Source organism: Haliotis cracherodii, unplaced genomic scaffold (genome assembly GCF_022045235.1).
Source record: "Haliotis cracherodii isolate W230 unplaced genomic scaffold, xgHalCrac1.p SCAF_3, whole genome shotgun sequence".
Classification (NCBI taxonomy): Eukaryota; Metazoa; Mollusca; class Gastropoda; order Lepetellida; family Haliotidae; genus Haliotis; species Haliotis cracherodii.
Genome location: NW_027266286.1, coordinates 10,490,575 through 10,506,230, shown reverse-complemented (window position 1 = coordinate 10,506,230; position 15,656 = coordinate 10,490,575). Strand labels below are relative to the sequence as shown.

General features: G+C 36.1%; 1 protein-coding gene across 13 annotated transcripts in view; it reads right to left on the bottom strand.

The window, feature by feature from the left end:
* LOC139473941 (neuron navigator 2-like) overlaps nt 1-15,656 on the bottom strand; it is a 733,750-nt gene that overhangs the window by 270,082 nt on the left and 448,012 nt on the right. For all 13 annotated transcript variants that reach the window (XM_071256769.1, XM_071256765.1, XM_071256766.1 and 10 more), the window contains exon 2: nt 15,185-15,302. In XM_071256769.1, coding sequence (XP_071112870.1) covers nt 15,185-15,302 — 118 coding nt within the window. The remainder of the gene's footprint in view (nt 1-15,184; nt 15,303-15,656) is intronic.

Genomic DNA, 15,656 nt, shown 5'->3' with positions numbered 1-15,656 from the left:
ACCTCATTATCCAAGTCCCTCTGGTATTCTGAAGCAGAATAGGTGCCAAAGTACCTATGCTTGTAAGAGCTTCATAATGGGGCCGCGAAGAAATTGCTTAGAATAGGTTTCTAGCAACCGTTGCTTGATGTAAGAGGCGACTAAAGGGATCGGATGGTCAGACTCGCTACCTTTTTTTATGCATGTTATATCCCAATTATAGATCAATGCTCATGATGTCAATCACTGGTTTAGACTCAATTATTTACAGACTGAAGCATATGTAACACATGTGGTGTCTCCTTTGGCAAGTGATGTGCCTCTGTTCACCCAGCAGTGAATGGGTACCCGGTAGGATCTGATGGCAATGCTGTTAACCTTCTCACGCCTTACAGGCAGCTTGGATTGTATACTCCTCAGGGAGCTGAGAATGATTGGTGATTATGATTATTGAGGAGGTGGCGTTAAACATCAAACAAGCAAATAATAAATGGGAATTTGATAGTACAATGTGTGACCATGTGTGTCCAAGTACGATGATGGTACATATTGTTGCTCATGTTATCAACCACTAGTTTGCTTGTCCCTCACTCCAAAACAACCAGATTGCTGTGATACAATTGCTATACTGTGTTAAAGACAATCACTTGCACACTAGCTATGATTACCAGATAATCAAATGTTACAAAAGATTGAAGACCACAAGATCTCAAATAATAAGTCACTGAGTCAATAACAGCTCTCGATAAAAACGACATGTTATAAGTCTGCTGACTTGTAAATCCTGGATCCTGATTTCACAGCATGGCACCGTCTCCAATGGCAACATGGCACTAGTAGACATCTGGTTCCATAAATGCAAAACATACCTTACAGGATGTAACCCAGGTGTCATCATATCTTATACTTATGGATATAATGGAAAGAGCAACGAAGAATTTAAAACACAAGTCATACGTTTCTTCCCGATTTAGCCTAATCTTCATGTAAAGTTGTAATTCTCACTAAATCTTAACATGATCTGTCAATGACCCTTTTACGTTGTATCTTTCTTTGCATTTATATCCATATGCAATCATTAAAGTCGGATGATCTTCATGCAGGATATACTTCACACAAAACTTCAAAGTCAGCCTTTCTACCCACTCCTTTAAATGTTCAATTTGTGTCTTGACATCTTTCTTTAACTCCAAAGAACAATAAAAAACAAAACAAATTCTTAAAAATCTTATTACAGTATTTCTTCCAACCATGAAAATATCCTCAGTATCACATAACACGTCAGTGCCAAGAACATTTCAAGCGAACTTGAACCACTTAAAACAGTAGAGTAATATACATGAAAGGGATGAGGAGGAGGATGTCGAAGGCATGATGCTCTGGTGACTAATACTCCTTGCACTGATCACATAGCCTCACAAACATCAAATAATGTTTGGTAAGAACGTTTTAAACATGAACATTTTTTTAGCTGACCTTGCAGCAATACTAATCATTTGTTGATGCCTTTGTTTTGAAAGTTCATGACAGCTTTGTGTCACTTTAAACCTTTTAAAGTGTGTTTTAACACTTTTCAGCGTAAACTTATGTTACCTTTCAAAATGTATGCACAGTTAAACACTGTTGTGTCTAAGTTTAAGGGATGCATCAAATGTTTGAGTGAGTGAGTGAGTGAGTTGGGTTTAACGCCGGTTTTAACATTATTTCAGTTATATCATGACCTGTCAGCTTAATGTGGGAGGAAAGCCCAAAGTGATGCAGGTCTCAGACATTTACCACTTCGGTGAAACCCACGTGCACGGGTATGGTGCTGACAAACCTAGAAACATACTTAGGGCGAACCGGGATTCGAACCCACAATCATTGGTTTCTGGTGTGCCCAAGGGACGCAACTCTGCACAGCGAATCACTGCGCCTTAGACGACTGGGCCACCCGTGCCCCCATAAAAAGTTTGAGTTATCCAAGGTTCAGTACAACAAAATTATGACTAAACAAGGAATATGCAGAGACCAAGCTTTTCTTCGTAAGTTTGAAACATAAATGTTTGACATAATGGTGTTTGACTGTATACAATTGAGGCCACGCTTTCTTAATTTTATGTTTCATGGATTTATTCCAGTTTCTCCACACAAGGTCGGGCGAAATAAAAATTAACTTATATAGCTATGTCAATCATTCATTTATTTATATGAAAGTCATTCTGCCGTGGGGTTAAGAAAATGGCAGGTGGCCTCTTGAATCACTGATAGTGATGTACACATGGAATTTAATTATAACATTTTTTTATAGTACAAGAAGGACTATATTACTAGTGGGAGACATAATAAAAATATATATTTTTTGGTTCCATTTATTTTTTCTCCAGATGCTTTTCTGTAAGGGGGGGGGCCCGTGAAAATAACAATGTGTGGCCTAATCAAAGGATTTTTAAAAAATGACATGATTGACATGTTTATTATGCTACTTTAAAAAATTATGTTGTTTAAATGAAAATATATCTATTCAACATGTTCAAAGACCTGGCAAACTTGTGACTGATTCACACAATCTAGTCCAATGTCCAATACAGCCCATGCAAGTCTATAATACTCGGCAAGTCTAGATTACTGCAGTTTCTGAAAATGAAGAGAGTCTTTGACCTCCTTTTTATTATATTTTATTAAGATAATTTAAGCACTGTCATTTCAGAGACAAGATGTCAGTCTAAACACTACCATGAATCACCCACATCAGGGAGCAACAATGACGACACCAATCCCAGGTTCGTTTGGTTGGTTTGTCTTTTAACGCTTCACTCAGTAATATCTCAGCTATAAAAAATGTCTGTAAATAATCCAGACAATCCAGTGATTGTTTTTACAAACAACGATCCACACAGTCAGGGTACGATGACAAGCGAGTCAGTGAGTCTGACCACCTGATCCATTAAGTTGCCAATTTAGGCCAGCATAGTTTTGTGGGAACCTATACTAGCCAGGAACACCCACGGGTTCCATTTCATTCAGCTTCATGACAAGCACGACGTACTCAGGTCCTAATCACCAAAACTGTTAAAAGCTGCTCAAATCTACCTCATAAAATCACACAAGTACTTCTAAACAATTCCCATCAGTTTCCATAAAAATGTAAAGCTAAACTCAAATTCAACAACATTTATTCAAACAAGGCAAAACATGAAAATAATCTTATTTTTTCAGACAAAACACACATCAAAGTTAAACTTTGCACTGCACTGCCTGTCTCCTACTGATTCAGAAACTGTACCCCAATTGAAAGAAAAACCATAATGACAAGGGAAATAGATAAAGATACGTTAAAAAGATGAAAAAATCATATTTTTGCAGAAAATCCAAATATTAAACCCAATCTTCACACTGCACCTCTCCTATTGATAAGATAAGATAAGATAATACTTATTGCAGAATCGTTCCATTACGGGACAGATGCAATTTTAAAAGACAAGACATTATGATCCATATAAACATATATACAAACATACATAATTTACATTCCTGTAGACACAAACAAAATAATCAATATTATATATGTGATGATATTCTTTTTTATACATAAAATTGTCAACGGTTGATTATGGAGGGGTATTTATTGTTTGAAATTATAGATGTGGAAACAAATGCAGTTGTTATTGACTGCTTCATTATTTGATAGGATGTATTGAAATAATTTATCTTCATGACTGTGGACATTTACATTTACATTTTGTCTGGATAACTTTTCAAAGAGTATATTTCTTTCTTGAGTGTGTTTAATACAGTGAAGTAAGTAGTGTTTTTCGTCATCAATGGTTGAACATGTAGAGCATAGCCTCTGATGTAGTGGGATTGGTGGCTTTGTGTGTCTTCCAAGTTCAATATTTAATTTATGGTTACTTAATCTTAGTTTAGAAAAGTGAACTCGATATTTTTTTACTTTACAGTGACTGAGATAAGGTTCTAATTTTATTTCATTTTTAACTATCCTATATGTCCTAAGTTTGTTTCCTGTGCCTCTTGTTGTATTTACATCTTGGAGAGATTCCTTGAAGAGGGAGTTGAATTTAGATTTGATTGTCTCTTTAAATATCAGTGATAGGAAAGCTGAAATGCTCAAATTGTGTTTTTGATATAGAAAGTGTTCACCAAGGTTGAAAAGATTCTGTGAAATAATTTTCAAGTTATAGGTGACACAAATGTTGAAGTGAAAAATAATTTTAAGTTCAAAAGATGAAAAAATCATATTTTTGCAGAAAATCTAAATATTGAAAATAATCTTCACATTCACCTCTCCTACTGGTATAGAAAGTGTTGTGCATTGTGGGAAGACTCAACATTCTATTAATCTATCAACCCAGTACTAAGAAGAAAAGCGCTATTTGGTTCATATCACTGATTGACACTTAGAAAATAAAAATTTAAAAAAATTGTACACTTATACATGAAATTGCATATTTTTATGTTTTATGATGTATTAGATTCTGGTATTTATCACCCACATGTGTGAAGCGTGAGCTGGTGCTGTTTGTTGTGTTTTTTCATCTCTCTTAAAGAATATCTGGTCTCTTGATATCTCAGACTCGGCATAATCAGGATATCACTGATAAAATCTGGCACTCTTATCTGATAGCAGAATTGAGCTAAAAAATAAGACAGATTCATCAGCCCGTATAACTCAAGTTTTTTAATTCTCATTTTACAAACTTAATTTTCAAACCATTCTCCTCAATTTTTGGAACAGCATGAAATTCTAGACAGACATACAATCAGTATGGTGTCAAATAGAAGCTTATTTTCAAGTTGAGTGACACACTTTTTTAGAGGTTTTGTCTCATGAGAGAAAATCCTGTGAAGGAAAGTTGATTATCAGCAGCTAGAAAAGGTCAATAAAATGTGGTTGTCTGGAACATAAGCAAAGTGTGTCTGATTAATGATTTATGTAGCCAGAAGCTACCTTGAAACTGACAAAACTGTCGTCAATTTCACAGAACAAAAAGCTATTTTCATAGATGATGGTTACCTCCCCTGATTAATGGGTTGCACTTCATATCTGTAGCAGAAATTTATGCGGATAACTCAGTAAAAAAGTGGAATACAACCTCATATGTATGAGTCAAGATGTAAGAAGTCATCAAGAATGTGATCCTGTCAACAAAAAGAATGTCTGGACTTCTACATCTTCACAGTTGAGGAATCATAACTGCAGCATGTGCTAAGCCAGAGCTACCAGGCCAACATGGCCGACATGGAGAGACCCCTGGTTGACCCGAGGGACATCCCAGCAGAAGAGTGCCAAGGACATAGAGTGAGTGAAACCAAAGTTACAAACTTTACACTTAACAGAGAAAAGGCGCTCAAAAAGAAAATAGACAACCTTCAAGATATCAGCAAAAATGTTTCTCTTGAAGATGTATGCTGGAAAAACTCTGACAGATGCTGTAATGTTGTTTTGAGGACTGACGTTTTTGAAATATATAGACAAGCAATTTTCCAACTATACTGGGTGTCAAGTGAATCGGACACACATATCCATACAGAATGGAAAGAACACAGAGACGAGACCGGGGCTATATGTGAAGATAAAATTATTGTGTCTTTCTTTGATTCAATATCAAATCAATATAAGAGATATGGAACTCTGCATATCTATCGGACTTCAAACAGGCTCCAATTCCAAGGGATAGGAGCAAAAGATTGGTACGAAAAGGAAGTCCCCAAACTCATATCACTCGTGGATGACATTCAACAAGGAATCATCTCAAATCTACCAACACTTATGGCAGAAGAGGACAGGAGGACATCCCAACTTGTGAGGGTCACTGCTGACAAAACTGAGATTACCCCACAAAAGAAAACCAATAGAATGACCAAATCAAAATCATCAAGAAAGACGCAGGATTTCGGAAGTATTTTGACCTACCAGCACTCTGTGAACTCACTGAAAGAATCTTTCACTGCACAAGAAGCTCGCCTTGAAGAACACATGATGTCAACTGAACAACTAATCAAAGACAGTTCTATTCAAACAGGCAACAGGACTAAAGCAATTGAATGTGACTGGGCTGGTAAATTTGAAGATTTATTTCTAAAATACACTAAAATGGAAAAAGAACTGGAAATGTTAAAATCTGAACGTATTTCAGATACCAAAAGACATAAAACCATGCAAGAATCCATCACAAAATTAAACCACAGAGTCCAATCCCTGGAAGAGAAGCGCTCTGTAACCCCCCTACCTCCCGAAGACGCTGAGATTACTATGTTGATTGGACAACTGGCCTCTCGTATTACACTCATAGAGGACAGAGAAGAAATCATCAACAACTCATCACCTCATCCCAAACCTGCACCCCCTGTGACCTCGGATGGCCAAGCAGTTGAAACAGAGAGCAGCATGCCTCCACAACCAACTTCACCCCCCAGTGCTGACTCAAGCCCCTCAGAATTCACAGTAGTGAAGGACAGAAGGCCAGTGAAAGACAAAACCTCACAGCAGGAGTCATCACAGAATGATAGACACACCAGAAATGGAGGGAAAATCACCACTAGTGCACAGGAGCAAATGTTCAGAGTAAACAGTCATGTTAAGACTGTGTTCATAGGAGACTCAGTCTTAAGATTTGTAAGGCCACACCTCCCAGACTCTCATCATTCAGCAGTCTTCAGTTTCTCTGGAACAACCACTGAACAACTATTCGAAGAACTCAATAAGTTCAAAGTTAACCATACAGTGGAGACATTGGTACTTCATGTTGGTGTAAACGACTGCTGGCTTCCACCACATTTCTCACTGGACCAAGACAAATATGAAAAATTGATAAAGAAATGTCAAAATGCATTCCCCAGGGCGAAGATACACTTGTCTCTGATGGTGCCAAGCTCCACACGTGGAATGTTGTTCCAGTCCATTGCAAAAGGCAACGATACAATAAGACGTATTGGACAGAAGTACAAACACAACGTCATTAACCATGACAGTGTGTTCATTACTGCCTCAGGAGCTCCTAAGAAAAACATGTACCATGATAAGGTTCACCCAAGCAAACACAAAATCCATCTTTTCGTCAATTCCTTTACGGACAACATTTCGTTGACGACACCGCCACAACCTGATCATACTAATTTTCCACCTCTATCATCGAACTTAAGAGATATACAAGCATCCAGACCTCGGCCTACAAGTCATCCAGTACATCAGATCAGTGACAACAACAACAAACATCACCATCATTCCCAGTTTGGAAATGTAAATCCTGATCTAATGTTACATCAACCCCAGGAACCACAGCAACCCTGGCAGATACAGCTACTGCCCCCTTATCCTACATCCCATGACAGCATAAATGGACAACTGAGACCACTTCCACCTCCTGGGCACCAGGTACCACCCCCATGGCCTGTCCCCCAACAGGTAGGGCCAAGCGCTCAACTGAACCCGTCCATGGACCCCGCCTCCATATGGTGGTCGTCGCCACCATCACAACTACAAACAAGTGATTCAGCACAGGACATAATCCGCAAACTTCGTATGTGCCTCTCTGGAGCTATTTGAAAAGATCTATAGAGTATATTTATTCTCCATATTGGTTTGATGTGCCATCAACTTTCTGTGTTATATTAACATACCTCACTTTCATGTATCCAAGGATTATATCATACCATCCCCAAGTGCCAAATTCCATGTGGATTATATTCATAATAATACCAAAACAAGATTGTGCAATGCATATATGATGACTCTCCTCCGGATCAACCTGGCAGCTCAGCAAAACGTGCTTTTTCCTGCCTGTGCCACATTAGGCTATATTTTGCTTTGTTTTATTATTCTGTGAATGATGTATACCCAGAGTGATATGAACTTTTCATTTTGGAACATACAAGGACTCCATCATACAAAAGACAATGATTTGTATGACAAACTGAAAAACTATGACTTTCTTGGTTTAACTGAGACATGGGAAAACCAAAGTGATGTTTGCTTTCATGGATTTCATACTATTAGTGTATCTAGAAAACATAGTATTGGAAACAGTAGTCGAGGTGGAATAGCCTTCCTCTGTAGAAACGAACTTAAACACCATGTAAATGTGATTTCATCTAGCCTTTTTTCTCTCTGGGTGAAAATAGATAGAACATTATGTTGCACCAAGAGAGATATTTATATAGGTACCATCTACATACCACCAGAAGGGTCCTCATTTTGGACAAAATGCAATAATGATCCATTTGACATCCTCCTTAAAGAAATAATCAAATTCTCTAATTTAGGTGAGATCATTTTGGGGGGAGACTTTAATGCCCGTACAGCGTGTGAGGATGAATGTATTGATAATACAAACATAGATCACCTGCCAGACTTACCCAGTGATATAACCTCAGACATACAAACCCCAAGATGTAGTCTTGATGTTAAAAGCAATAATTATGGGAAATCGCTCCTTGATATAGCCACATGCTGTAAATTAATAATATTGAACGGGCGAACTATTGGTGACAGACTTGGCAATTTTACATGTCACACGTATAATGGTCATAGCGTTGTTGATTACGCGTTAGTCACAGAAGGAATTTATCAAAATATTTCATATTTCAACATAAAACCATTAACATGGTTATCAGATCACTGCCAGCTATCCCTTAAACTTTCAGTAACCACAGACCAACTCCCTAAAATGAACAAAAACATTAATAAGGCCACAAATGTAATCTTTACTAAATACAGGGGTAGAAGACGCTGGCATTCCAACAGCCATACATGTGTTCAAGATGCTACCTCAAACATCAATATTCAAACTGCCTTAAACAATTTTATGTTAACCTCCAGTCCAAAAGATGGTTCTGAATGTGAAGCGCTTGTTGATGCCTTCTCTGATATATTGCAAACTGTCAACAAATTGTCAACAAAACCTTGCAAAAATAAATCAAATGTACCAAAAAACCAATGGTATGATGCTGAATGTAAAGCGGCAAAACGTAATATGGAACAAAAATATCAAGAGTTCAATAAAGAAAGCAATATATCAATTAAGAATAGAGCTCTTGTATCCAAAAAAGAATACAAGAAGTTACTCAGAAGAAAACATCGTATCTATAAACAAAATCACATTGAACAACTGGAAACCCTGTCAAAAAAGGAACCCAAAAAATTCTGGAAACTATTAAATAAACTTAGAACCTCATCCCAAAAGGAATCTGTTTACCCTGACCCTGAGGAGCTAACAAACCACTTCAGGAATATTTACAACACTAAAACAAAAATATCTTCTCTGGATCCTCTACAAAATTCTTCAAGACATGGAGATATGCATATATGTGACGGTCTTAATAAACCAATAACGGCTAATGAAATTCTCACTTGTATAAAACAATTCAAAACAAACAAAAGTCCAGGCGAAGATAACATAAGTAACGAACTTTTAAAATCATTATCTTGTTCATTGATAGACCAGTTGGTTAAACTGTTTAATGACGTATTAAATAGCGGTCACTTTCCACAGAGCTGGGCAGCCTCGGTTGTTACTGCATTACATAAGAAGGGGGATAAGACTGACCCTAACAACTACAGGGGTATTGCACTAAGCAGCTGCTTAGGTAAGCTATTCTGTAAGGTTATTAATGAAAGAATAATGGAACACATGGATAAAAATCAATTACAAGACCACTGTCAGTCTGGATTTAGGAAGGGCTACCAAACATCAGATAATGTATTTGTTCTTAAAACATTAATCGATTCTACAAAAAGTAAAAAGAAAAAACTATACACTTGCTTTGTAGATTTTCAAAAGGCCTTTGATTCAGTTGACAGATCACTACTCTTAACAAAGGTATTATCAAATAAAATCTCAGGAAACATATTTAAAATAATATCATCACTATACAGTGATATCTCTTATAAAGTGAAAACTGACAAGGGCATTTCACAATCCTTTAAATCCAACATTGGAGTACGACAAGGGTGCATTTTGTCTCCCACATTATTTAATATATTCCTCAATGACCTTCCACATTATATCAAATCTGATAGCAATAATATAACACTCAATGGTTTCAACATTTGTCATTTGTTGTTTGCCGATGATTTAGTTCTATTTGCCGATTCCCCCCCAAAACTACAAGTGTTACTTGATGGACTAAACGTATTTTGTGCCACAAATAACCTAAAGATTAATAGTGATAAAACAAATGTTGTAGTGTTTGGACAATCAATTAAAACAGAAGAAAAGAATACTTGGACCATGGGTGATACAAAAATACTAGTTACAAATAGTTATAACTATTTAGGAATACGCTTCGAAGCAAATGGTAAACTTAAAAACAGCGCTAAACCTCTTTTGAAAAAAGGCCTAGGGGCCTACCACAAGCTTCAGTCCACCATTTTTAACCAAGATATACCAATAGCTCTTGCTTGCAAACTATTTAAGACACTAATCGAGCCAGTAATTTTATATAATAGTGAAATCTGGGGTGTAGAATCAATCCTACTGAACAACTGTGATTCATTTATCCCCGAAAAACTGCAGCTCAAATTTTGTAAATCCATATTAGGTGTCAACAAAACAACACATAACTGGGCAAGCCGAGCTGAACTAGGACTCTACCCCCTTATCTACACAGTATTAATCAAAATAGCAAATTTTTATCACCATGTCTGTTCTTCCAAAAACATAATACTTCAGAACGCTTTTACAGAAAGTACATATTTGGTGAAAAAACGATTAGGATGGGTTTACCAGCTAAATCTGTTCTTAGGAAAACACAATTTGAGCATTTCAGCTTTCCTATCACCGATATTTAAAGAGACAATCAAATCTAAATTCAACTCCCTCTTCAAGGAATCTCTCCAAGATGTAAATACAACAAGAGGCACAGGAAACAAACTTAGGACATATAGGATAGTTAAAAATGAAATAAAATTAGAACCTTATCTCAGTCACTGTAAAGTAAAAAAATATCGAGTTCACTTTTCTAAACTAAGATTAAGTAACCATAAATTAAATATTGAACTTGGAAGACACACAAAGCCACCAACCCCACTACATCAGAGGCTATGCTCTACATGTTCAATCATTGATAACGAAAAACATTACTTACTTCACTGTATTAAACACACTCGAGAAAGAAATATACTCTTTGGAAAATTATCTAGACAAAATGTAAATGTAAATGTCCACAGTCATGAAGATAAATTATTTCAATACATCCTATCAAATAATGAAGCAGTCAATATCAACTGCATTTGTTTCCACATCTATAATTTCAAACAATAAATACCCCTCCATAATCAACCGTTGACAATTTTATGTATAAAAAAGAATATCATCACATATATAATATTGATTATTTTGTTTGTGTCTACAGGAATGTAAATTATGTATGTCTGTATATATGTTTATATTGATCATAATGTTTTGTCTCTTAAAATTGCATCTGTCCCGTAATGGAACGATTCTGCAATAAATATTATCTTATCTTATCTTATCATTTCACATGACCATTATTGAGGACTGCTTACAAGGAGGCATAGTTTCAATGCTGTAGGACCTGGTCCAGATGACAAGAACCTTGCCGTTTAGGAAGTGAAATTTACAACACCATCAAAGGTATACATTGCAGTGTTCTTGTCTAGACAGTTTAGCACTATCAGATCCTGAAATCAGAGCTGTACAAACCAAGTTGGTGTTGTATGGTAGACTAACATATAGTCTCTGAAATGAACATATTGTACATAAAAAAAAACAGTTGTTCAGTTATCTTAATAAAAATATAATAAAAAGGAGCCCAGTGACTCTCTTCATTTTCAGATACTGCAGTGATCTAGACTTGCCAAACATTATAGACTTGCATGGGCTGTATTTGATATATATTTGTATCAGGGTCTGTAAGACAGACTAGTTGTATGGTAGTGTTCTATTTATGCTCTGCTAACTTCTTTCAGTCCACAATGTTACAAAGATACAAGAGTTTATTGTGCAAACAGTGCAAGTAGAAACAGTGACACTATTCTATAAACTATATTAACAGATACATTAGAAGTCAGGATAACAACACAAAGTATCAATACAAAATAATAAGTTATTACTTTGGGTTACCGTATTCGACGTAATAAGCGCCCATGGCAATATTTGTTAATATATTGGCAAGTGAACAATACCAATTAGCACCCCTTCCGATTGATCAATGTACACAAGACTTATTTATTCGTGTATTATACGCACAAGGCCTTATGAACTGTCAAGAAAATGTTCATTCTTATATGTTATTATTAAATCTTTTCTTTGTGTTTACAAATATGCATTTGTGTACGTCTGTAAATGTGTATGTATGAATCATAATGTGTTGTCATTTAAATATTGTACTGTTTTGTAATGGAATGATTCCTGCAATAAATATTATCTCATCTTATCTATAGAAGAGCTGAGAAAGGTTGCAGACTGGTCCAGAAGTTGGTCAGGGGGCAGTCATAAAAAGAGGGCGATTGTTGTATGTATAAATGGGATGTATTAATCCAGTGTGATAAATATCAAATTTGAAAAATTGCATCAATATAACATATAAATTTCATTCTTTAATTCTTGCGATGATGGTTCGTTAAAAAAAAAAAAACATCGCCAGAGTGATATTTTTCACCTTTGAAAACAGTAAATCCATACAGTAAAAATATATCATATCAAGGAAAATCTGCATCACCTTTCTAGCAATATGATCATAGCAATATTTGTATTCTATTGTGTATGTCAATGTTTTTAATTAGGCATGTTCATGTTTTGTACCCTGCCCCCTGTGGGTGTTTATGTACAATAATTCCTCTTCTTCTTCTTCTTCTTCTTCTATCAATTATTCTTTTTGTGGTTACAGTTAATGCACCTCCATGAAACTTTAAATACTATAATACTTCAATACTTTTCAAATTTTAACATTTTTGTCACCATTTAATTCTATTATACTCGAGAAATTATATCAAAATTAATTTAAATATCAAAAGTTCACTGTGGTATGTACACATCTTTGGCCTTGACCTCAGCCTTGAGGACAAGCATGAAACTGACCTGTAATATGAGCCAGGCATCTTTAACTGAGATATACAACTGAAATAAACACCAGAAAGAAACACATGCCTCAGGGACCAGTATTCATTTCGTTGTTTATTTCGTGGTGGTTGTATATTTATTTTTAACATTATAGCCTATTCATGTTCAAGGTTTTATTTAACCCATTTCTCCGTTAGTAGTTTCAAGATACTATTTAGCTTCTATTTTATTTTTTTCTCAAATATGCCGATTTGTTGATCTACGAAAAATATATTTTACATGCATCTGTTGACCTATTTATTAAAAACTCAGAATTTTGGTAAATGTGCCTATTTTCAGGTTTGAAATGTTTCACAGTTGATAACTTGTTGATATTGACAAATCAAACACCATAACCACTCTACAAGAGGTAGGCTTAAAGTGACAGTTGGCTCGCTTCAATTATATAGCATGTGATTCAAAAGGTAAAATAATGTTCAAATCAGCCATTATTTATCTCAGGGTAAGGATGCTAGAGTTATGTCCCTTTAGGTGCTCTCTCATCTCAACAATGAACTCATGTAAATGAGGGTTAGTTGTTCTTGGAATCGCTCCACCAAGTATGCACAGGATTAGTTAATGCATGTATTAGAGGCAAGCTAAGATCTGATCTAATGTGAACAGGAATATATGAAACTATAATGATTTTTAATGAATAATTGTATTATTTATGTAATTATTTCTCTTATAAGATGTTATCATGTGATTTCAAGATAAAAAATTTGGTTTAGCCGGATACACATTTCACTAAGGATTTTACAGCCCCTTCCCGGAGTACAGTTCATTTTATCCTCTCTGTCTATTATTCTGAACTTTATCTGTGTAAATGAGTTGGGATTAACGCTGCTTGGAACAGTACGTGGTACGATATGGTGCGACAAACCAGGATCATGGTCAGAGAGGATGTGATATAGCAATATTCCAGCAATATCACGGCGGGGGACACCAGAAATGGATTTCACACATGTCGGGAATCGAACCCGGGTCTTCGGCGTGACAATCGAACACTTTAACCATTAGGCTACCCGACCGCCCATTCCAACATTTAATAATAGGGGTGCACAGTATACAGAAGTCACAATGTGAACAAAAACACATGTAAGGTGTTTAAAAATGAGACCTCAAGATTTACCATCATCAAAAGATAGATTAATTGTAAATAATTTTGCTTCAAACTGGTTCATGAAATGCAGCTTGAACATAAAAGAACACGATTTGCATGTTATTTCTTTCTTCTTTTTCATGTCAAGACACCTCTATGGTTTAGTTTGATCCTCTGGTCACATGAAACCAAAATATGTTATGCCGCTCAACGTGAAGTGCCAAAAGTCAACAATGGCCGTTTCTTGTAGTTGTGTGCCGCGAAGTTTGGCCGAAACATTTTTAAATCGCAATATTTTCTTTTTGAGGTAAATAAACTACTGAAAGTTTTGATATTGAGCAAGCTGAGCATTTATACATGTCATACGTAATTTAAATGTTACGCAATGCCTTCTTGATAAATAGATATGGCAGGTTTTATTTTGGGGTGTCGTTATGCTATTCACCTGACGAATGGGTTTGACATCAGATGCACGGGAAGTGACACCTCTGTCAAATGGGTTTGACGTTAGTGTGCAGAGTGTTAAATTACGGTAATTGTTGTTTGGCAACATTGTTTGTTGTTGTTTTGGGATGAAACCTTGAGTATAAATGTGTCTGAATTGTGTCCATGTTAAATTGACGCATGGTATCTCAGTGGGCAAGTACTATAAAACTGGCACAACTAGCCACACACATGTGCATGCATATATAAATGCAATAATCTTGATGGTGGTATTAAACCGCATTTCATCTACCCTCACCTTTACATAATGCAAGTTAAGATTTCCTGATATTATCCGTGTTTGGCTGGCTGTTCTGAATGTAGGTTAAAGACAACTTTTCACAAAGACATCCACCATGACAAACAAATACCGTTGGTGTAGGTGTGAATAAAAAAATGCAAATAGGTTTGGTTTGTATGTTTGATGAAAACATAGAGGCTCAAAAACAATGACATGAGTTTTTCTCCCACGTTCAAACCTGCCCTGAAGAGCCGTTACCATGGTAACAAGGTAATGTCACTTTTAAGAATAAAGGACCAAAGATGGTGCTATACTTACTGACTGCCTCAATGACATCTGCCAGCAACACCCCATCCGTGATGTCTTGCTGCAGATCGGCAATAAACCGTTTATTGCGAGCCTTCTCCAAATAATGGTTGGCCCAATCTGTATAGATCTGGAACAAACAAACAAGAACATTTTGACTGATGTAGACAACAACAGAAGTAAACAACTATAGTATCTTGTCTAACATGACACATAAATAATGTTGTATTACATAACAATCAGGGAGATAACAGTTACTGTTTTAGAAATCACATCTCGACCAGAGACAAAGTATTGACAGCATGATCAATGTACACAGCATTGGGACACAAAAACACCAATGACCTCCTGATCACCACAGATGACCTCCTGATCACCACAGAAGACCTCCTGGGGCCACTTGCACAAAGCCATCTTAGCGCTAAGATGATTGTAACTCCCATACTTTAACATAGGCTTACAATAGTCGTAGTGCTAAGATTGC